The 23,897-nt window shown below is 39.3% G+C and overlaps 1 protein-coding gene across 5 annotated transcripts in view; it reads left to right on the top strand.

Moving 5' to 3' along the window:
- LOC110991052 (uncharacterized) overlaps positions 1-23,897 on the top strand; it is a 39,699-nt gene that overhangs the window by 2,398 nt on the left and 13,404 nt on the right. For 4 of the 5 annotated variants that reach the window (XM_087134663.1, XM_022256153.2, XM_087134662.1 and 1 more), the window contains exons 2-13: positions 15,253-15,385; positions 15,787-15,980; positions 16,549-16,662; positions 17,718-17,804; positions 18,202-18,287; positions 18,970-19,078; positions 19,309-19,395; positions 20,008-20,122; positions 20,905-20,963; positions 21,952-22,098; positions 22,902-23,048; positions 23,748-23,867. In XM_087134663.1, coding sequence (XP_086990789.1) covers positions 15,253-15,385; positions 15,787-15,980; positions 16,549-16,662; positions 17,718-17,804; positions 18,202-18,287; positions 18,970-19,078; positions 19,309-19,395; positions 20,008-20,122; positions 20,905-20,963; positions 21,952-22,098; positions 22,902-23,048; positions 23,748-23,867 — 1,398 coding nt within the window. Of the gene's footprint in view, positions 1-9,486; positions 9,508-15,252; positions 15,386-15,786; positions 15,981-16,548; positions 16,663-17,717; positions 17,805-18,201; positions 18,288-18,969; positions 19,079-19,308; positions 19,396-20,007; positions 20,123-20,904; positions 20,964-21,951; positions 22,099-22,901; positions 23,049-23,747; positions 23,868-23,897 lie in introns of those variants that run through there. The other variant, XM_087134664.1, reaches the window with a different exon arrangement.

The following is a 23,897-nucleotide window of genomic DNA, read 5'->3' as shown; positions in this document are numbered from 1 at the left end:
TATGATAAAGAATATCAATATCAGGGTTACTGTAGAATAGGTTACTGTCATCAGCAAATAATATAAAGGTAAACAAGTCTAACACAAAGTCATTTATGTAGAAAATAAAAGTGGCCCAAGAATTGATCCTTGCAGAACTCCATGAGAAGCTGTACTGACAGAGGACTGAGTACCATAAATAGGTACAAATTGCTGACGATTTGAAAGGTAACTCCTGAACCACTCCAAGGCGGTTCCTCTAATGCAATAATAAGCAGGTTTGTTTAGAAGTATATTATGATCGATTGTATCAAAGGCCTTGGACAATGGACATGTTGGAGAGGTCCAGGAATAAACCGATTGCAACAGAGGATGCATCTACGTGTAAATTATTAGTTATTTTATCAATTAGGTGAATAATAGCATGTGAAGTTGAATGATTTTGACGGAATCCAAATTGAGAATCAGAAATTATGTTGTGTTCACCTAGAAAGTCCATCAACCTTAACAGTCCCAAATCCTCCAATTTCAATATGATTTTACACACACCCTATACTAGGGCGTTAGGGTTATACGCTTGTCAATTATTCGTTCAAGAATTTTTGAAAAAGTAGTAAGAACCAAGATACATGTAGGCCTATAATTATTTACTTGGTCAAGATTGCTACTTTTAAAAATAGGATTGACACGAGCAACTTTCATATCATTTGGTACTACACCTGTCCATATAGACATGTTCATAATAAAGGTAAACAGTTCAGAGATTGCCCGGATCACTTCCTTAACCAGTGAGTTACCATCAAAGCCAGAGCTCTTTTTGTTTGGCAACGTATGTACAATATCAATCATTTCTTCCTCAATAACAGGACTTAAGAATATAGAATTAGGTTGAGGGTCCATTAAATAATCAGAATAATTGAGATCATTAGAAGGAATTTGATTACACAGGTTTATACCAATATTTGTAAAAAAATTAATTAAAATGACTAGTAATCAAGTGTAGATTGCTGGTAGCAACAACTTCTACATCTGTACTTATTTGCTAGGCCTGTGCCGGGTACCCGGGTACCCGCCCGTCGATTTCAAAACCCGGTTCCATTTTTCCGGGCCGGGTACCCGTAAAAAAGTAAAGTAAATAAATTAGGAACAAACATTCATGCATAAAATGTCTGTGAAATTTCTTACTGAAGAACAGACTTCATGAAAAACCACCGTGCCGATGAAAACCCGGTCCCGCGGTCATACATGAAACTTGAATTCGGAGATCGACAGCTAATTTTGTTACCCACTCTGCCCATTGTACCGCAAGTCGTTTTCCTAGTTCCGGAATTTCCTAGTTCACAAGAGCGAAAAAACCACTAAAATTCACGGGCGATAGGTCACTCGCTACGTGTAATTTTAAATATTTCTTTAAATTGAATAGTCATATAAACCTTTACATCTGATGTCTGCTTAATCAAAATGACTTTTTTAGAGTTTCCGTTTTTGTAATTTACCGAAAACTGCAAGCTTTTCCCCTACTCTCGGATCGCGCGGCGTTACTGCGGTTTAGAGTTATTAATTACCTTCCCAGTATTTTTAATATTACCTTTTTCTTTGTTGAATTGTTAAAGTATAATAATTACATTTAGAGGTACGAATGGCACTAGTTAAAATGGTTTTATTGCGTGTGTATTTAGTACGATTTGCATCTGTGGGGTTTGACATAAATCTGTAATAAAGCTAAATAAAGATTAGCACCCTGCATATTAAAGTGAGGACCAGTCATATTTGTGAAATACTTGGTTTAAGTTAGCTAGATTTTCGTGAGAATAATCACGTACTGAAGTGACGCGTGGACTAGGATGATTGACAGTCAAGCTAAAGAAAGTAAATATAGGAAAATGATCGGATATATCCGTAACCAAGATCCCAGATTTAGGAGGGCGTAATATATTAGATATTATTGATTAAAGTTGCAGATGCAGTAGTGACCCTAGTTGGATTGGTAATAAGTGCCAGACATGAGGAGGAGTACTGGGTAAATTAAATCTAAGAATTCCTGAGGCTGGCGATTGGTATTAGAAGTGATCAGGTTTAGATTAAAATCTCCTGAAATTAAGCAAGGCTTATTTTCATTTGTGATTAATTGGAAAAGGTTTTTAAAGTTTGTAATAAAACAATCAAAGTTTGCATGGGGGGGTTATATACAATCCCAGTTATAAGGTTCTTATGATTTTGTGGTGTGATGATTTCAATAAAAATGCCTTCAAAAGAGTTGTCGGATAAAGCATTCAGGTCAGGTCCGCATACATATTGCGGATTTGTTGATAAATATAAGGCAACCCCTGCACCAACTCTGCCAACACTTTTTTTAGTCAGAAGAGTATATCCAGGTATGTTTAAACTATTTATATAGGAATTTTCATTCAGCCAGGTCTCACACAATCCAATGACAGGGAAATCATAACTAAGTGAGTATAAAAGATTTTTTAGGTGGTCTATGTTTTGGGGTAAACTATGTTTATTTAAAGAAAGAAGTGAAAAATTATCAGTAGGGACTTGATTTAAAAAGTCCACAAATTTATCATATGAAAAGTAACTGGAATGATTGACAATTTGATAAGGATTATCAGGATCACCGACAAGAGGCAGTTCAAGAGAGTTAAGATAGGGACTAATTAAATTTTCTACGTTAGTAAATTGGTAAATATGTGGGCCCAAGACTGAATTCAGAGCCGCAAATTCCTGAGAATCCAAGGAATTAAAAGGAAAAATATCCTTAAGATTGGTCAACCAATCCGTCTCTACATTATAGTCACATACATGTACATACAATGTACATCATGTACATTTATGATACTGTATAGTACTGTATATATGAAAAATAGGCCTGTACACGCGCTGATACCATGTTCATGTACTACATCGACAGGCTCTGTGACTCAAAAGCCTGGAAAATGTCAGAATAAAAACCAAAGTGGGGTGGAAATTAAAAATTTCTCCTTTTTGAGCAATTTCAACATATCAGTTTCGTGAAATCCTTGTGGAGACCTATTCACCTTTAGGAATTCCTTGTGGAGACCTATTCAACCCATTCTTTAGGATCTCTACAAGGCACCATATTTCGGCACCCCACAACAAAGCCATGTCTCCACAAGGATACAAATGTCTCTACGAGGATACAAATTTCAAAACTATGGAGCCAGGTTGGTGTAGTGGGGAATCAAGTTGGTGTAGTGGGGAGTCAAGTTGGTGTAGTGGGGAGTCAAGTTGGTGTAGTGTTTCTTTCCTCGCCTTCCACCTCTGTGGGCCTGGGTTTGATTCCAGCTTGGTCCACATGTGGATGGGTTTTTTTTCAGTCTCCAGGGTTTTCCTCGTGCCCCTAAAACTGAACATTTCTTTATTGTGTTCTTCACTCGTTATGATCCTGTAATCAGTGCTAAATGTGCTGTTGGATGATCAGATACAAGTACATATAAAGAAAGTGTAACCAACTCCAATATTCAGCCTGGTCCACATACATGTACATGTACATATAAGTAAATTTATGTTGCAAGATAACAGCATGGTAGAACTTGTTCAAGATGCAATTTTGAGACACTACTTTGGCATTTTCATGCTATGTGAGAAAATTTATCCTCTTCAAATATACTGCTCTCCCTACTTGAAGAACAAACCGAAATAGAATGAAATCCACTGGCTGACCTACATGTACGGTATAACAACAAAAAGAGTGTCTAGTTTTTTTCAAACCACCTGTGAGTTCGTATGATTCCGGCCCCGGAATCGCCCATGTGCACCTGTTGAGTCCCATATGAAGGGACGAAAGCATGCATCTTACTTCCAAGAGGACTTGGAAAAATAGTCCTCTACTCGCACCACCACTGTCCACCAGTACAACTGACAAATAAACTCAACGATTGGTCGGGTTTTTATGTCCGCCCATATCAAACCCGTACCAGACATAACAGGGGCAGGTTTCTCTTCTACTCCAACTACGGTGTAGGAGTCACTGCAAGTCACCAGAAATGAAGTGTCACTAAATGGGAAAGTGCCATCAATTCACACACGGGTATAAAAATGTCATTATATTGATGTGTTTCCAAAAGGAGGTGTCATTTCCTGTGCAGTTATTAAACAAACATGTCCCATGTTTTTTGTTTCCTTTTACTTATCATGTAAATGTAAATACATGTACACATGTGTATTTCCTCAAAGTTGAAAAATTGCATTGTAAGCTAACCAAACCACTAACATACCGGTACATCTAATTGGGGTGTTTTGCGACTTTGTAAACAGTGCATGCATGATGTAATTAGTGGTGTCTGAGGACAAACAAACAACAACCCACATCCTCCTGCTTACCAGAGCAGACATTTTACTACCAAATCATGTTGCAAATCAAAAACCCTGCAATTTTATTCTTTAAGATGTAACGGACCATATTGTACAAGGGTGCCCTGAACCAATTCAAGCTCCATTGAAAATAGTGTAAATCAACCAAGTTTGGAGCCCCATGGCAGGCAACTGAAGTCCCTGAGGCCTCTCAAACAAAAAACAATGTGTTGTTTGGTCCTTCAGATTTCATGTGATTTTCAATTTTTAGTAGGTTAACCAATGAATTTTTTAATTATCCGCCCAAAACAAACTCACCCCCAAAAAGTGAATGTTGCCAAGCCCTCCCAGCAGCCATTTTTCAAATGACATCCCTCACCTTCCTCGGGCTCTTCTTACTAATTTTCAGTCCCATTTTTCTCTGCTTTGCCCCCAGATGGGTGCCCCTGAATCTACAGAGATGATTCTGGGCCATACTGACACAATCCCACCATTTCTTGGCCCAAACAGACCCCTCTTTTCGAAACAATCTCTGGGGGTACTTTTTGTGCGCCTCGACCTGGCGGAAAATTTTCCTTGAATTGGGACACTGCACCCACAATGTGCACAGCTGTCTGTTTCTCCAACCTTAAACTCCCCAGAACTGCGAAATTTTACATAATCCATCCCTTGATGGGTCTGATCTCATGTAATTTGACTACCGGTAGGTAGACAAAATATCAGTACATGGTACTACACCACTTTCAACTCCCAATTCTCTTCCTGTTGTGGTTTACTGTCCCAGGGAACTAGTATTTGGTCATGTCTGTTTCACTCAGTTGATGGGGTCAGATCTAACCACAGTCGTCTCCTTGGCCCCGCCTTACCAGCTCAATCTGCTACCCGTTAACTTTTGGGTGATGTGTTATGGAACGTGTTGTGGTATTGATTTGACGTCAGCTTGGTTTGCCCACTGACATGTTCAGAAAGGGATCTCCCCCAATGTGTGTTCTCTACATGTAGGTTTTTTTTCCAGAATAAAAGTGTTTAGCTTATTGACCATGACTCTGCGCCTTTGGATTATTAATGTATTTGGTACATGTACATGCACATATACCAATCCAGTGTACATTGTCAATATACATGTAGGCCTGCATGTACTGGTACATTTATTGTATATTTAATGTGAATTGAAATATGGTATTTTTCTTTAAACTTTTGAGTCAAAAGTTAATCCTTGCTGAAAAAAGAATTCAGATTTGAAAATAAAAGAAGTCAGCAACAACAATGCGCCAAACTATTACTGGCAACATTTTGGAAAACAGTTCACTGATAGGAAGTCCTCAGAATCACATTGACATTTACAAGAACATGTGTGTTTGCTTTAAGTTTGAGTTTAGAAAACACTTACTTTGAAACGCTTTAATTGGCACAGTTGGAATATGCTGTATCCTATGCAGTTGACATGTATAATTGATTTCTAGTCTCTTAAGTTGCTCCCCAAGGGGTGAAATTATGGTACTGGTATGCATATTGTCTGCAGATTGTGTTAACCTGTGTATTTTTATAGATACCGACATGTGCGAGGTACATGGTTTCCATAAACAGTTTCTAAGACTTTTGTATCATTGCCGAAACCATGTGTACTGGTACCATCAATGAATATGAAAGATTTTCAAAACATTTATGATCAGTTGACACATTTACTTTGGCGTTAAATGGTCCGTGGTTTCAGCAAGACATAAGCATGTACATGTACAGTACAGGTACTAGTAATACATGCACTACATGTACTTTTCTTTTGAACCCTGACCATATCACACCTGTGCCTAAAGACCTGCATGTATGTTGTAGTACCATACCTGTAAACGTGCATACTTGCATGTGGCCATACATACCTGTACATGTACAGTACAGCACTTGAAGTTGAGGAATCAGGTTGTTGACTTTCCAATGACCCGATGATAATTACGGAGGAAGTACATGTACATGTACAAGATTACCGGTATGTGTGGCATGCCTGGGTTTCGTTGTAAATTATTTTCTGGGCAGCCCCGAAACATTTTTACATACATGTATACTTCCAGTCAACTTAACTACTGTGGGTAGGATTGAGTCTTGTACAGTACAAACTCAGTTGGGTTCATCCAACCATGGAGCCAAAGCTCCATGATCAAATCTGGGGTGCATTCAATTGCCCATTACTATGTGTTCGTATTCATACCGCTAACAATAAAACTAAAAGTACACAGGGTACCAGTATGCCAAAACCAGTGTACTTATGTACATGTACATGTACAGTATGGTGCTACTGAACATGGCCCCTTGGTTCTTATAAAACCCTTGCGTAGTTGTTAAATCTTGTCATGTACATTTAGGAGTTTTAGTGCAGAGTCGTGTCTTATACTCTTCCTGCAATCCCCAAATTACTGTTTCCTCACATACATGTACATATTGATGTCATGCCTGAATAACTACTAATACATTACAATTTGGTTCTTCACACTTTTTCCCTGTATGCTTCTGGAAAGCACACAGCCTACAGTGCATTTAGTTTATTCAGGACAAAACCAAAATTTAAGATAAAATTTACATACATGTTTATGTAAATTTTCCTCATGCAGAATTCCATCAATGGTTATTGGCAGCTGTATGTACATGCTGCATCAGATTCAAACCTTTCAACATCTTAACCTTCAGTGCCTGTATGTAAGGACATGTAGGAACTTGTGGGTTTGAGTCCCACTCTTGCAGATTACATGTACAGAAAGTCTTTGGAAATGTACAGTGTGTTTCCTGGTGCCAAATTCCATCAATAAAAGTTCTGTCCTCTTCCCCGGTTACATGTAAAGTAGTGAAAGGGATTTCCAGGAGAATTATGGACATGCTGTACATGTACATGTATCCTTGATACAAGATTGCAACTGTAGAAATCTGTGACAATTTGAAAAGATTTTTCAATAGTTTAAATTCAACCAAAGTCACAAATTTTATCACCCCTGTTTTGTCAACACTTAAACTTTGTACTCACACTTAAACATGATAATGTTGGTTTCTTATAAAGGGCAAAAAAACAATTCCCCAAAATTTATTGAAAACATAACAGATTGAAAGATTTTAAACTCATAATGTGATCTGACACAATTGATTAGAGGGTTTCTTGTGCAGTGGTGTAATCTAGCTTTCTGAGATTGTCCCAAGAAGTTGTCTGGCGATGCGGATACGAACCAGCGATATAACCTGATATGAGGTTAACTCAATCAGGAAGGGGCCAGTTAACTGGGGCTTACATCTGTAATCCCAGCAAATGAGCAGCAGTCGATGCTTTGGAGACTTCTTCCAACTGACATTTGAGCCCGTATTTTACCCCAGAGGTAGTTGAAATATTCCTTACAGTTTACATATGTGTCAGATTCCGAAGGTCTACAGTTCTTCCTGCTTTACAAGTTAGGATGTACATGTACATACATGTACATGTGTATATGTACTGGTACGTAAGACTGGTAGACTTTGACACCCATCGCTTTTTTTGTTGTCAGAATGTTTTGCCAGCTTGCAAGATGGTTTTGAAAACAGTCCTGTTCAGTAATTGTTTTTTTCTGCAGCAATTACTGTACATGTATGTATTTTAGAGTTCCCTGATAAACATGTGCATTGTACATACATGTACCATAAGTTTCCCATAAAGTACGTAGATGTTTGACTTTTTTCTTTGCTTCAGTCACCCTAGATTTTGAAGTGGGAAAACCTAAATGAGATTAAAACAGAGAAAAAATGTTTTGACTGCAGGCCGTCACCATACAGCACCTGTATATATCATGCAGCCCATGGCCATTGCAAGGCATGTGGGTCCCTAGGAAATTGAAGTTCATTGTGGGAGATTTGATACATGCAGTGTGGTTAATGCCCCAGCTATGAATATGCATCAGCCTAGTGTGTCTGGCCAGATGACGCTTGCAGTCCAGCCAGTTACCAGTCTAATGGACCAATTCGGTATTTCAAAAAAAAGTAAAGGTCATGTCATTCAGGAACGAAGCATGCACTCAAGTCTGTTGGAATGCGATGATAGGACAAAACTCTTTACATACAGTATGTCTGAAGGACCTTGGCCACACTTTATTTTAGCCATGCGCTGTTGGAACACCAAGCCAGCTCATTGTGCAGTGCTAAATGGAAAAGTCGTTTCTCTTTTTTGAGTTAGAGTTTGAGTTCATGCTGTCCATTATGTGTACCAGTACACGACATACGGTGCCTGTACAAATGTATACATACATGTGAGCACTTATGTGATGTCTGTGAACATGCAGAGGTTAAATTGATAACACCCTTGCACTTGTTTTTACCCTGGGGTGATGAACCTGCCCCCCCACACACACACATTTGGCTGGTCCTTTAATGGCTGGTACCAGTACAAGATGGTCTCACAAATGGCCCCCTCCCTACTTTGAAAATCGTTCCTCTTCCATTTGATCATCCCCTACCACTCCCCACTTTTAGTCCCTCCTCTAATTCCCCCCACCCCTGTCCCTTCTCTAGTCCCCATAGTCCATCCCCTGGGCAGTTAACAGACAAAGCAATGTGTGGAACCTTGCAGTAACCTGGTACTGGGTATATGGTACTAATACAGTGTACATGTATACTTTTGTACATGTGATCCACCCTAGGCTCCCTAGCCATTTCATTCATCTATGATCTTTTTAACACCTGGATTTTGATGTGCTCCATCATTGACTTCTATAAGGGCACTTTTGCCATCCAGGTCTCTCTGCCCACATACCTGTAATCTCCAGCCATCCTCTTATTGACGTCAATCTTGACAACTCATTACCAACTTTGTTAATACCGTTCAGCCCTCCCTCTTCACTTTTTCAAACCCCCTCATACCCAAGAGGGTTCTTCGATATATTAAGACACTGTGACTCAGTAGCCACATTTGCGTAGGCCTCTCACTAATTGAATTATGCTTCGCAAGTGGGACTTCCCTTAAATAGTACACCCCCATCCTTCCCTACTGCAGATCCCATCTTGTCACCATGCACTACACTGCAGAAAAATCACGCTGGTTTAGTCAATGTTGTCACAGAAACCTCCCTAACTTTCAGACACAGTGAAGTCTTATGTACAATTATTTGTACTAAATGTCAGACAGTACCTAAGGCTTTAATTCTGCCCTCCATTTTGTCTTAAGCCTCCCAACCAAAGCCAGCAGTTCATCTTTAGAAGATCTACAGAGTAAGTACAATTTAACTACATACATACTTTTCTGAAGTCTGTGATCTCTTGTTAGTTTGACATCTTACCAGTTATATATCACATGTAGTTGCACATAATGTACATGTACACTTACCATACATGTACATCTAGCCATTAGCCAGGAGCTTTTTAGTGGGAGGAAGACATGAAATTTATTTGGGAGTGGTTGCATGCACAATGCACATAGCGGCATCCTGTGGCTACCTGTCTGGGTTGCGGTCTCAAAATAACGAAAGGCCAGATTGTACAATGTACATGTGTACACACACATTCATGTACCTTGTGTGAAAGTAAATGCGATGTGGCAAGATACTAGACATCATGCGTAAAACATATTATGTAATTTACAGTTTAACTTGAAGGTTTTGATGAATTTGCCACAAATTCTTACCTGTTTAATCAAATGTTTATTGGCTTAATTGCTTTCATCCCACAGTTGAACTGACCGTTATGTACCGGTTCATGTACTGATATATACATGTGTATAAATGCATTTTCCCGAATGTGGACTTGTAATAATGTTCACCTATGAAAAGTACCGTACAACATGTCTTCTCTTGGCTACAGTCTACCCGATATGTGTAGTAGGTTAAAATTTCTGAGCCTAGGGTGTGCAAGTACTAGTACCCATATTTTCAAGAGGACTCAAAAGGTAAATGAGCTGTGGGCTGGTGGCTTATATACGTGTATATCTGTAGGTTTTGTTCATTTCAAAAATTCCGTGTGAGGCAGACCTGACAACCTTGCCTACTCCTTCCTGAGGTCAGGCATTACCACACAATAGATTAAAAGGTGTTCAAATGAGCCTTCAGTTCATTATATTTTTAATCTATTGTGCGCTAATGCCTGGCCTCAGGAAGGGGTACGGCATGCTGGCAGGTCTGCTGAGGGGCACAGGGGGAAGGGGAGAGATGACTTCTGATCCACTGGATCTGTGTGCATAAATGTATCGATACATACGTTGGTTTTACATGGATCCATGTGACCAGAGCACTACCTGTAGTTGTTTCTGTCGTTTCATGGTTAAAGGCAAGAGGTTATTTTTAGTCCAGGTTTTAAAATAGATTGCCAGCATGTTCACGATTAAATCCTCATGAGGATGTTGTCTCAATCCAAGGTATGTACCCATGCCTATATCTATACATGGATGGCAGACCAGGATGCAAGATAGACCGCAGTTAACAATAAAATTGGTCTTAGTCATCTAATGGACGTCATTATGTTGTCCCTGGATCCTGTTTTAATCTGGGAATATCTTCTGAATCATCTGGTAATACAGATTGAAAATTTCTTGTGTGTTTATTGTCTTCTATTTTCATTCTGAACTCTCTCTTTGCATAGAAATTATTACATGTACAAATAATGGTGTGAAACTGCTGTACATTCTTTGCAGAACTGTCAGCAGTACGATTGAGCTTTGGACACTTTGGGTTTGAGGGGATAATGAAAAAAGGCTTTTGAAATTGTATACCTAAAATGATCCCTGAAGCTACATGTATGTTGTGTGGATTTACATGTACAGTATATTGTATATGTACTTTCAAATGTAAACCTTATTTCATAGTTTTTCACACATTGTAGCTAACAATGTAATTTCAAAGGGTTTTAATGGAAAAAATTTAACCTTTATATAAGTAAATGTACTCATGGTTGAAACTGCGATGCTCAGGAAATGATTTGTTGAAATTTATGAATTTGAATAACCGTTTCAAGATTTGCAATATCTTTACTTACTGGTACGGTAAGTAAAGTGTATAACAAGGGAACCAATGTGTGTCCCAGAGGATTCTTTCACTCAAAACATGAAATTTGGACACAATAGTCATGAATACAAACACGATTGTGAGCGAATATGAAGTTTACTACGTAAGGCATTATTTGGGTGAGTTGTCATTTCAAATGAATTAGGCCCAGTGTACATGTGCGATACATGTACAGACATGCGTTGGGCTTTGCAATGTGACGTTAGGTAATTTCTTCGTTTTCTGCAAACTAAAAAAGCCCATCCTTCAAACTGATATACAGTCCTCAGTGCTACATTTGAATCTGTCACATGTCCACTCACAAGTCCCATCACAAAGCCAATCATACATAACAGGAGGAACTATGACAAAAGAATGCTTTGTCACAGCTCATTTGAATAGCTTGTGAATTGGCTTAAGACTGAATGACTTGTGATGGACTTACATGTACAGGGACTTGTAATGGACTTGAATACAACACTGGTCCTTTCATTTGTATTTTACACCCTTGTATGCTGAGCTACAGTTGTGCATATGGGACATGTACGTGTACAGGTAGGTCACTGAACATCAATGTCAAAGACACACTTGAGTTTACGGAGCAATTAGTTGAATTTGTGAGACATACACCGGTATGTATTTTACTGTGCATTATACATGTACGTTCATAGGTGTAATGTATAAATGCATGTCTAGATCTTCAACGTTTTCACACCGAAAACTGCTTTGTGGAAACATTTTCATTGCTAATTTATGCGGAAAGATAAGCAAACCAGTCATAATGTACAGTAAATTGTACAAAGGTGTATTAGAAGTTTATGGGGAAAATGCGTCAGTCGAGTGAAAAAGGAGCTCCCCATGCAGAAATAATTAAGTTATGGTGATAATTTCATGGTTTTTATTGAAATGTTTCAGTAATTACCAGTATACTATGTTAGCCTTGTGCCAATACATTGTCATTCCTGAATCGTTACGGTTTACCAGCTAGCTGAAATGGGTACCAGCATTCAGGTAGTTGGGAACAACCTGTAATGTAGAGTTCCATCCCGTCTACCGTAGTCTTTAACAGTTGTTTCATGTTAAGGAAATCATTGATTAACTCTGGACCAATGAGCCAATAAACTGTGCAATGTATGTCTGCTGCACATGTACCAGTGGGGTACATGGTACACATGTACAAGTACATTGTAAAGAGCCTGCGTGCCTGCAGTGTGTAAATGTAACTTCCTTCCACTGAGGCTTCATGACACGTTGTAACTTGTCCAAAACAGCTGTATCATCCGTGTAAGGAGGAACAGTTTCCTACAAGTACCAGTCTACATGGACATGTATACCGTAGATTACATGTAGCCTTTTCTCTGTACAATTACTGCACCGGTATGTTGGATATGATCAGTCTGTCAGCACGATCATGCATTGCGTAATACTATCAGCTGATCCAGTGGGAAATCTAGGACATTACTTCCCTTTTTTGAAACAATCTTCCTCAACCATAAGTTACATGTAGAAAGAAAAAGTGATTGGCTGATGGCAAAATTATCCGTCAGCAAATCATGCGAATGAGATCAGCAGATTGTGCAAAGATCAAGTGATCACGCAGATGGACAGAGTATTCAAACAGATTGCACAACAAACATGGGTACACGTACAGTGTACATTCTTGACTAAATAGATGTACACACTTAGACATTTTTAGAATATAAGTACAGTGTTTGCATGATAGCCACTTATTGGATATCACACCAAGTGTGACTTTCAAAGGAAAAACCACTTGAGAGGAGAAATTCAATCATTTTGTTCATAGTACATGAAACATCAGGTTGCATGTACAACTGTCAACTGCCAACCAACAACCAAAAACATATTGGTACATGTCCAGTGTACATATCCTCTTGAACAGAACTACTGGCTGGGTCAGGGATGTATTGTGTTTCATTCAAACAAAAACTGCTTAAAGGAACCAGGAAATGAATTTTTCTTCGAATCACTTTCTGTGTATCTCTGTACTCTTCTTCCATGTATGAAGACTGTTTGACATTTTCTTTGAGTTACGTGAATTAATGGTGCACTTTTTCAAACATTAAAAATTGACCAGCCATTTCTGGACAAGTGAGAATGCTTTTTGCTTGATGTAAATCCACGAAGACTTGGTTCAGGTTGCATGTTTTCGTGTTCAAATTGTGAATCCCAAAGTTGCTATCAGGGAATATTTATAAAATAGTTCGATTTCCTGGTTCCTTTAACTTTATTGCCACGACTGTGAATGAGGGTACATGGAGTTGCTTGTTGAAACTCACAACCACTGACCTACAACCGAAACAGTTTTGCTGCTGGTTACACCTGCTACAATATATGTACGTACTGTATGTAAAACATACAGGATGTCATGCCAGTACATGCAGGTTGTGAGAATGTGTTTTGTTGACGTACATGTTCACATGTACACGTATGGCTACCCTAACATGGCATACATTTTCCCTTCCTGAGCCTTGCTAGCAAAATACACAACTCAAAAAAGTTAAGACCTCCCTTTATTTTGTGTATAGATGTACTTATTTTGTATGAGATATTTTACTGCTGAAAATACCCCAATATAATTGTCCTGAAATTTTTAAAGTTTTATTCCAATGAGAACACCATCTAGACCAAAAAAAAAATGAAAAAGCTAGACTCCACTCATTGCTTGGAAAAAAATTACCAGTTAAGAAGTGGTCCTTAACTTTTTTGAGTAATGTATTTTTACCTCAGTGGTACAATAAATGAATCGTCAGTAAAGTAAGTGTGGAACTTAGTAGATAAAGTTCCAGTGAAAGTCTACTTTGGTCTCCTTTTCGTATTGTTTTTTCATTGTGCACGAGGAACTCTTAAAATGCCCCCCCCCCACTTTTCTTACAAACTCGTAGTTGGGTATTTGAGGCTGTAATGATTTGCCAGAATTTGTCAAATTTAAAGAAATTCTTAACTATTAATGTGCAATTTTCTGAGATTTGCTCAAGTGTGTCACAGTAGGGAACGCTGCTGCATATGTACCCAGTTTCCAGACACCATTGTCCTTGAATTTCAGACTAAATTTCATCACACGGAAATTGTTCACTAAGGCTCAACATAATAAAGGTAATGGTACCAGTATTCAGCTGAATGAGTTTGAAGTTTTTCAGTGAAGATGTTTGGCAACACTGCAAGAGGAAAGTCAAAGAAAACGAAAGGAAAACAGTGCAATGCACTACGTTAGGGGACTTTTCGTGTTGATGCACATGTACATGTACGCAGCTTCCATATATGTACATGTACGCAGCTTCCATACATGTACATGTACGTAGCTTCCATACATGTACATGTACGCAGCTTCCATACATGTATGCTGCTTACATGTAGCTGCTATGACTCTCCGGTTGAAGTTAAAGTGTCTTTGGCTAAGCTATCTGTTGTAGATTTGACAAGGTTTCAGCTCTATAGGCAAACGTTTGAAACTTAGGCTATTGGCAAGCAAAACTTGTAGTTGTGTGTGCATGTACTGTATTAACCGGTAAAAGCAAAAGCACCGGTAAGTTTGTTCCAAGCCATCAGGTCGGTGTTAAATTTCCAGTTTCCTTTGCAAGAATTGTCTGAAAATAGTTTGTTCTCTCCTGGATGGGATGCCAGTCTATCACCGGTTGTTCTCCAGCTCATGCCAATACCCAAGTACGTGTACATGTATACTCCTGGATGGGTAGAGGCAAGCAGGGTTTAAGGCCACAACTTACTGGCATGACTAACAGTTGGATTTGAACCCGTAACCCTCTGGTCAGAAGCCACAAACCGTAACCACAGGGCCTCCTACACCTCTAACTGGTACGGTAGCATCGCATAAAAAGGATAAGTGGCTGGAAAATGTGCATTTATCTCAAACTTTGCCTACCATCCAAAATTTACTCCCTGGAAATGTATTTTGCATAACGTTAAACTTGGCTGAGCTTTTCTTTTCTTTTCCGTTTTCAATCAGGTGCTGGTAGTCGACACTGTGTGCATTGACTTCATCAATAAAGCTATCCAGTGGACCACCTGTTCCCATAGAAACTGCACGCAGAGAATCATGGGAGAGAGAGGTTACCAACGTTGCAAGCACACCCATGAATGTGAGTGATGCATATGGCGACAATGGAGGCCATAGCAGAAAGAAGGGTCCAGGGACAGCACAGTCTACACCATTATTAGAGGAAAACTAGATTCTTGAATTTCTTTCTCTTCTAAGATGCGATTTGAAATTACATGTACTGGAAACCTTCTTAATAGAAGGATGGGTTGGGAAGAATGTGGATTCTCTTCTCTATTATTTTATGTGTACATGGGACATGATGCTCTGTGAAAGTTAAAGCACTGAGTGTTTAGAGGATCCAGTCTGGCCTTGAGACTGGAGTTTACTCACCAATTTTAACCAAGTATTTACTTCCAAAAAGAAGTTCATTTGCATCATTCAGCATGAAGCATGACATTATGAGCTCCATATTTGTTCTTCTCAATGTATATGTACTTGTAGGTCTCCTGAATGAAGACTTTTTCCTTCCGGACGTTGACCTGCAGAGAGGTCTTGATCTTGCCAAACGCATCTTAGTCCGACAAGATGATGAAGACGATGTGGATCTATTACACCTGCTACATGTCTACATTCTACCAATCATACGCTTGCATTCAGAGGACAAGGAACACGTGACTCAGGCCTTGACCAATCAGGTCAGTCCAAGGATGCGTAAAAGTGGTCAACTGTCTCTTCATATTTGTTTTACCTTAGAGGAAAAACCCCTCTTTTGGGTTTTTGGGTGATCTTTTCCACATACTAAAGAAGGGGTTATTTTGCCTAGCTACATAGCAAGCAAAGAGGTCATTACTTTTACATTTTGGCGTGTCTGTTTAGAAATCAATGTATGTATGCTGTGGCAACTACCTGCAGGTTTTATGTAATGAAAAGAACACGGGTTACGCTCAGTTCCGGGTCTGTTCAGAACATCCTGGGCAAAAAGAGTGGTGATGGGAACCAGGCAATAAATACAAAAACTTATGTACCGGTACCTAGACAGTATCATCGGTACACTTTAAGCAGCATTGTACATGTATACCAGGAAATGTTCCGCATTGACAAATGTGGTCAGTCAACAGCTAGGGGGGTCAGTCATGAATTGAGTTGCGCCATGTTACATGTGTGTGGTATGTGGGTTAGGAGAAATGTTTTTGTGTGTCTTTACAGCTTAATTTCAGTCATGAAATGTGAAATAATTACATTTTGAACTATTTTAATTTACAGAAAGAAGTCTTAGGAGAGCTTGATGCCAAGATTGATAAAATGTCCTGTCAAAGGATACAGATAAAAGAGAACATGAGACGATGGAGAGAGGACATCTGTCTAGATTTACAATCGGTACACAGTAACAGCTTCCTGAGTAAATTGAAATCCAACATTGTGAATTAAACCCATGATACAATCTTTGCTGTAAATAAGAAGGAACACCCAGTTCCATTCAGAATAATTTTGAGGGAACTGGCATTTCATGGAGCTATCAAAAAAAGTGCAAAACTGGATGTTCATTGTGCAATATTCTGGTTGGTTCTTTAACCACTTGCTGCCAGGTGGTTTGAAAATGCAGTGCACATAATCAGGACTTTTCCAAGATTTTCAGTTTTCAAAATTCTTCAAAAATTCATCATTTCAATTAATGGACGTTTACACCCACACAAATTACTGTCTAGTGGCTACTCTATTCTGACAGACAAAATCTATTGACGCCCGAATATTTCAGCCAGGCCTGCAGCCTTTTTAAAAGTGCCCAGATTGTGCGGTGTTATATAACTTTCTTTTGTTCACGAACCTGGCACAGTGCGCTGCTGACCTCTTTTCAATAGGGGCCAGATTAGTGTGCCGCGGTGCTGTGTGGCTCATCGCTGTGGTGCTGGAGCACTTTTGTCCCCGGTGGTAATCCGCTCGCTCTCAATGCCCCAAACCGTGGTATACTGTTTCAAAACAAGGCTGGATTATCTCTATTATTGAAAATGAAAAAATGTCTGTAATGCCCAGCAGCCTGGTCTTTTGTTCCGAGTACGGTCTTAATTACAAGACCCAGTTCCCTTTGTCCCATTTCGGGTGGCCCGGCTTCGTGTATAAAGCCTACGTGCTCAAAAACGGGCCCCCCGGCAGCAAGTGGTTAAAGTGAAGGCCTCTGTTGACCTGTGCTTTTAAAATTGAATGGGTTGGAAGAGGTGATGATACCTGAGTTTCTAGGTTTATTCTTTTGGTTGCATGTCGTGTGAATGAGAAGTTTGTATTCATTGGAAGAAGTCAGTTTTATTGTACAGTATTTATAAATGTTTATTAATTAATGTATTTCTGACATGTAATGAAATCTTATGAGGTTTAAATTGCCCAAGCAGATTCGGAACTGTGGAGAAAAATAATGATTCATTATTTTTTACATTTAGGAAAAGGCAATCGTCTCTTGTAACACCGCATTTCTGAAAATTCTTTGTGAGCATCTGAATGAAGATATCCGCAATTCATACGTTGAGGTGAGAATGAAAACCACAAATCATGAGTGTGCCTTTTACGGATTGTGTGTTTTCCTTAATAAAAGTTCCATTTTTTCTCCAAATGCTAGTGACACTTTGGAAAACAATAAGTTTTTAATCCGATAAGGACTCAATTTTTGTGAAGTGTTTTAGTGGGAAAATTGCTGGAAAATTTAATGTCCAAAGTAAATTAGCAGAAAAGCCCCCGTTTGCAATCTGCATCATCTGACATTCGGCTTGTTGCTTGTCTTTGCTACACAGCTCAAATCTGTCAATACAGCTGTACAAAATCATGGTCTTTCCAACCCCAGTATCAACACATTTGCATAGAAGATACCAGATGTTTCTGAGAGTTTTTAGCTCCTTAAATATTTTTGTGATGACAATTTTTTTGCAGCTGGATAGTTTTCAGAAGAAAGTTGAAGAAGCCAAACTGAAGGTGAAGAGAAAAGAAGGAAAACATTATCTCAGCCAGCTCAATAAGTGAGTGCCAGAATGACAGAGAAAACTTTTCAGTTATATAAAGAGATGTATGAAGAAGCTGTCTTTAGTATGGTTGTTCTACTTGGCATTCGTACTGGGGTACTTTAGAATTAAGATTTTATCTGTGCTTGTATCCAGACTACCAGATTCAAGATTAAGACCTCTGATACAAAAGTGTCATTGACTTGACATTGATCACCTCAAACCACAAGGTATTCTTCAAAGCTAACATGCACCAGTGTCTTGCTCCACATTTTTTACTCCCACTCAAAGCCATCAGTACTTGGCTGTACTCGGTACTCACAAAATGTGTCTATAGCCCCAGACACAGCCTACTTACTCACAGAAAAACGTGAAAAATTTATGAGTACGCATGCATTGTGTGAAATAATTGCATTTTAAAGAAATTACTGTTGGCATGCTGTACATCCGACACTGTCATCGCCATCTTCATCATTGTAATATGTAACGTATCTATCTTGTGGCTGTCATATTTTGCCTCCTTGATGGCTAACAATCATTTTCTGATCGTATGTGCTGCTTTCATGATTAAACCCAATAGTCCTTAATCTTCTACCCATTGGAGGATTAAGGACTGTTTGGGTGAAGCTCGTATCTTTCTGAAATGGTTGTTTTGGGGATTTAATTTATTGACATGTCTCTGTGTTATTGTCTTCTGCAGAGCAAGAATTGAGAGGGATACAATTGCGGAACGCATCAGTAAATCGCTGTATGTCGTGGAGGAGGTTGGATTTATGCTCAGATTGAGTAGAACACCAGATGAGCAGAAGGTACGACAAAACTTGTCAGGGTGATGAACTAGTCTTTCCTGAATTGATCTGGTCCCTTGCACAGAATTTTTCCCAGATCTTGGAAAGCCATTCCTGCATCAATCCAGTGACTTGTTCTTTGGTACTATAAAATGTGTAAAATAATTGTGATTTGGCTTGGCCTTCAGTCCTGCTGGGTTTTCAGAATTGATCATCAAAGAGTGACTGTTTGATTGTTTGTCCGTGTTTAGTTATCCGACATGCACCAGGCGTACATTAAGATCCAAGATGATTGGAAGGAACACACCCAAGAACTGAGAGAGCTCCAGCGGAAGAAGGTGTGGCCATGTTTTGTTTAACCTACTTGTCATTGTGGTTATTATCTCTTTGAAATGACAGCTGTGCAAACACAGGTCTTCTGTCCATAGGTGTAACTGACTTTCTGCTGTACTGTAAGGATTCACAACAACCAGCTTTCTGGTGCATGTCTACATTCATTGGGTTATCTACATTGTTGAATATGCATAATTTATGATAAATGCTTGATAGCATGCATTTGAAATAAGACAGTGACACTGTATCCTTTGTTCAGAGCTTTGATTTCAGGACTTTTGAGCTAGGACTTTGTGGCATGTTAACCAAACAGCATTCACCATATGCCCTCAAGTAGATTTGGCCAGTATTGGTGGACTGATAGCACCTTAATGGATTCCTACTCAGAATAACTCTGAATGTACTTCCCACAAAGCCATTCTTTAATTTCATTGTAATCCAAAGCATCCGGAATCTAACCTGACACTGTCAAGAAACATGAGATTCTGTAATTCATCCGAGAATGCATGACATGAACTCACTTTTTTCAAGGGTGTAAAATGCTTTACTGCATTCTGTGGTGCTCTTTTTTGAGTTTAACATTTTACAAAAAATGTGAATGTGTTATGGAATGATAGGTGTGTGCCATGAGCGTACGTGAGGCTTTGGTCAACACTGAGAAAGAGCTCACTGAGGGAAGTCAAACAACAGGGATTGAGATCACCTCTGATGGCATGAAACGACCCACAGATGGTATGCCAATGTTTAGACTTTGTCAAACTTCATATCACAGGATGCTTGTCAAGACGAGGACTACATGAGAAAGAGATAATGTATATTTACAGAAAATGGTTCTATTTGCATTCAGTGGGCTAGTTTCTTTTTTTTGGTTTCCTATGTAAGCACACAATTTTGTGTGTGTGTGCTCTTTTATCTTCTGTGCACCGGATTCTTGCATTTCCAAAAGAGTGAAAGTATCAACTTTAGTCATTTTTCCCAAGATTCATTTTTATTTCCTTTCTGTCACTTGGAGTGTCTTACCAGTATTTTTCAGTATTACATCTACAACACAATTCATGCTCCTTTCAAGAGTTAATTTTATCAATGCTGATGGAATTTCAGGCAATTCCTGTTGAAAGACAGCAATAAGTAGAAAGGTTAGCGGTAGCACCATGCGAAGGAATATACCTCCCTTATGAGTATGTGTGGTTCTGAAAAGAACCGGGAGTATACTCAACGTTTCGGACTGTGTGTGATGAACTAAGCAAGCAGTCTGATACGTTGAGTATACACCCGGTTCTTTTCAGAACCACACATACTCATAAGAGATATATTCCTTTGCATGGTGCTACTGCAAACCTTTCCACTTATTTATTAATGCTGTCATTGAATTATTCAACTATGCAATAGTCCTCAGATTTTGTATTCTTTACTGTGAAATATTTTGGCTTTGATTCAGGTTAAGCTTGAATCTATGCCAGACAAAATGCAAGAGTTAGTAGCCCTGTCAATCTTTTTTTCTACTTTTTTCACAGTGCTTGGAGAAGCATCCCTGCCAGCTGGCTGGGAAACATTACAAAGCCAAGTTGCAAAGGTAAAAAGGATGTTTCAAAGACAGACGTATCACATGGGTGTACTATTTTTGTCATACATTGGCCCAGAATGATCACATGCTAGGGCGATATATCCACATATCACACTCGATGTGAGACATCTCATTCTGCTGTTAGTACTTGCACGCACATGAGACAGAAGAGCTTTGGGAAGTTAGAGAGCGACCGTTGTTGCTCATTTAGTCAGTTTTGTGTGGTACCCATGGTATGTTTTGCACATAGGTTACCAGGGAATTCAATCAATGGTTGCGCTCATACAAAAGACTCATTCCCGTCCGCGCAGCATACAAGGTAATGCAGGGACTGCTCACCAGACTACATGACATGAACTTGTACTCACTGGGACACGCTCTACTTTCACATTAAAGTTTATGCAATTAAAGAAAGTGAGGGATTAGTGCATTTGCAGATGATATCATTTATGTCTGTCATGTTAATTATACAGTTTTACAGTAGGCCTGTCATCTTCTGAACTTCTGAAATTCAGAACTTGTTTCTTTGGATAAATTCCTCAGCCTCAATGTAATTAAGACAGAGGTAAATGTATGACAAAACAATTGTTAGCTGCTATGATGTGGGATAGCACTCTCAGCTTCACCCTGGGGCACTATGCGTCCCTTAGGTGTTCAAAATGTTATATTCCTCACCACAGCAGTCTTCAATTGTTAACTGATCCATAGATGTTTCCAAAATACTTGCCAAATATTATAAATCAGTCCAAACGTTGAAAACAGACACAGATTTGTCCTTAAATAGTTGGAGTGTCTGACAAGATTGTTTAAACTCATTTTATAGAGTCCCTTGACCAAAATAAAATCCATTTTGTGGTTACATTGCTAGTTCATACATTACTGAAGTAAATTATTGTTGAATAACCTGACAAGAAGCTAATGTACTCAGTAGAATTTGTTTTATTCTTTAAATTGATGAATAACACAACCAACCAACTGACGTATAATTGATTTACAGAGTCTGGAGTTTAATCCATCGATACAAGAGATTCACAAGGAATTCAGCTATTGGGTACAGCATTTCTGCGATAAGGAGCTAGCTGACCAACATTCCCATTCTAGTTGGAGGGAAAAACTCCCAGCATGCACTGTTCAGTGTACACAGGTAAAAAAAAAATCACCTTCATTGTTCATGTATCTTTTAAGTTACATACAAAAAGCTTTGGTGTGACAGTCGACAGTACAGCAAATTGAATCAACCTCAAAGACACTTACATGAAAACGGATGGAAGAAGTTTTCAACCGAAAAAGTCAAAATTGGAGATCATTCTTTTGTTGTAAGACAGATTACATCGTCATCATTGAAAAATGTATCCTCCAAAACAATTGCTGAAGATAAATTAATACAAGAAGACTTTAAACTTGACATGCTTGTGCATTAGGCATGTTTCAACTTTCTATTGGTTGAATGGGCTCGTGAACTCACGTGCACCACATGACCACAGCCCGGGTGCCAACCCGGTAATGGCTTCTTATAGTCCAGTTAACTCATGTGTACTACCTGTCCACAGCCAGGGTGCCACCCCAGTAATGGCTTCCAACAGACATGTTAACTCATTTATACTACCTGTCCACAGCCAGGGTGCCACCCCAGTAATGGCTTCCAACAACTCATGTGTACTACCTGTCCACAGCCAGGGTGCCACCCCAGTAATGGCTTCCAACAACTCATGTGTACTACCTGTCCACAGCCAGGGTGCCACCCCAGTAATGGCTTTCAACAGTCATGCTAACTCACTTGTACTACCTGTCCATAGCCAGGGTGCCACCCCAGTAATGGCCTCTAAATCTTACGCTGAACTAGTCCATTGAAAAACAGGTATTAACCCTCGAGAGGGCATTTAACCTTCTAGGCATTTCTTTGTCTTGCACTTATGAAGGTTGTGATTTTCTTGAACTTTACTACAGGTTGAAGAATCAGGCAATGTCACATGTCTGAAGATATCTCCAGATATCAACCGAGTGCGGCAGAGTATCAAGACAAAAATGCCTGGTACCCACTATCAGGGACTGACAAGAGAGCTGCAGAATGAAATCGTAATTCATTTCCGAGAGGCAAGTCTTAGGAAGTCTAATTCAGGGACATAGCACCGTCACTTGGGGGAAGGGAGGGGAGGTAGATTTGAAAAAGGCATTTACAAATCTGTGGTAAGAAGTAGGTGGGCTTTTTCACAAGTCGCCCAATCTCCATGAAAGCAAAAAATGGGAGGGGGAATCACCACATGTCCAATGTGCTTGATGTCAGGGAATAGCACGCATGAAAAATGGGCATGAAATAGCACATAGTAAAATCACACTGGTGAAAAAGAGCCCTTGCTACAAAATATTTTGGGGTAAACCAAATGTCCCCCCCTACCCGATGCTACCTCCATCGACTCCTTTTGTGCCTGTCATGCCTCAGTTTCAGTTCCTTTGAGAGAGTGAGCTTGAACTGCATTTTTAGTCACATCTGATTTGTTTTTAACCCCTTCGTGCCGGGAAGCGGTAAGAGCCGCTGTAAAAATTTAAAACCAACGACACATTACATGTAACTACTGGCGCTTGATCGAACTTGCCTGGGATATCCTGAGCAGAAGACACTCCAACTTGGAAGTGTTACACTTTGGAAAGTTGTGCAAATGTTATCCAAAATGAAATTTGAACCACTGTCAGCATTGTGCATTTTGGAAATCATCTGGTGGCTCTTAGAAACACTGTAGCATTTTGATGTGGTCCTTCCTCATCCCTAACACTTGGTCTTTATTCAATTGACAGGTTGTAGATGAACTAGTCAAAGACCATGCTGTCCCTTCGACATGCTTCTCAAGACTCTGGACGTGTTACGAGAGGTGTTTCTTTTCTTCCAAGAGTCGGGACATCCTGCGACTTTATGAGGTCAATTATCTGGAAAGCAATTTCTTCAGT

Source organism: Acanthaster planci, linkage group LG03 (assembly GCF_054643075.1).
Source record: "Acanthaster planci isolate LZ-2023a linkage group LG03, COTS_SCS, whole genome shotgun sequence".
Lineage (NCBI taxonomy): Eukaryota > Metazoa > Echinodermata > Asteroidea > Valvatida > Acanthasteridae > Acanthaster > Acanthaster planci.
This window is presented reverse-complemented; position numbering and strand designations above follow the sequence as displayed.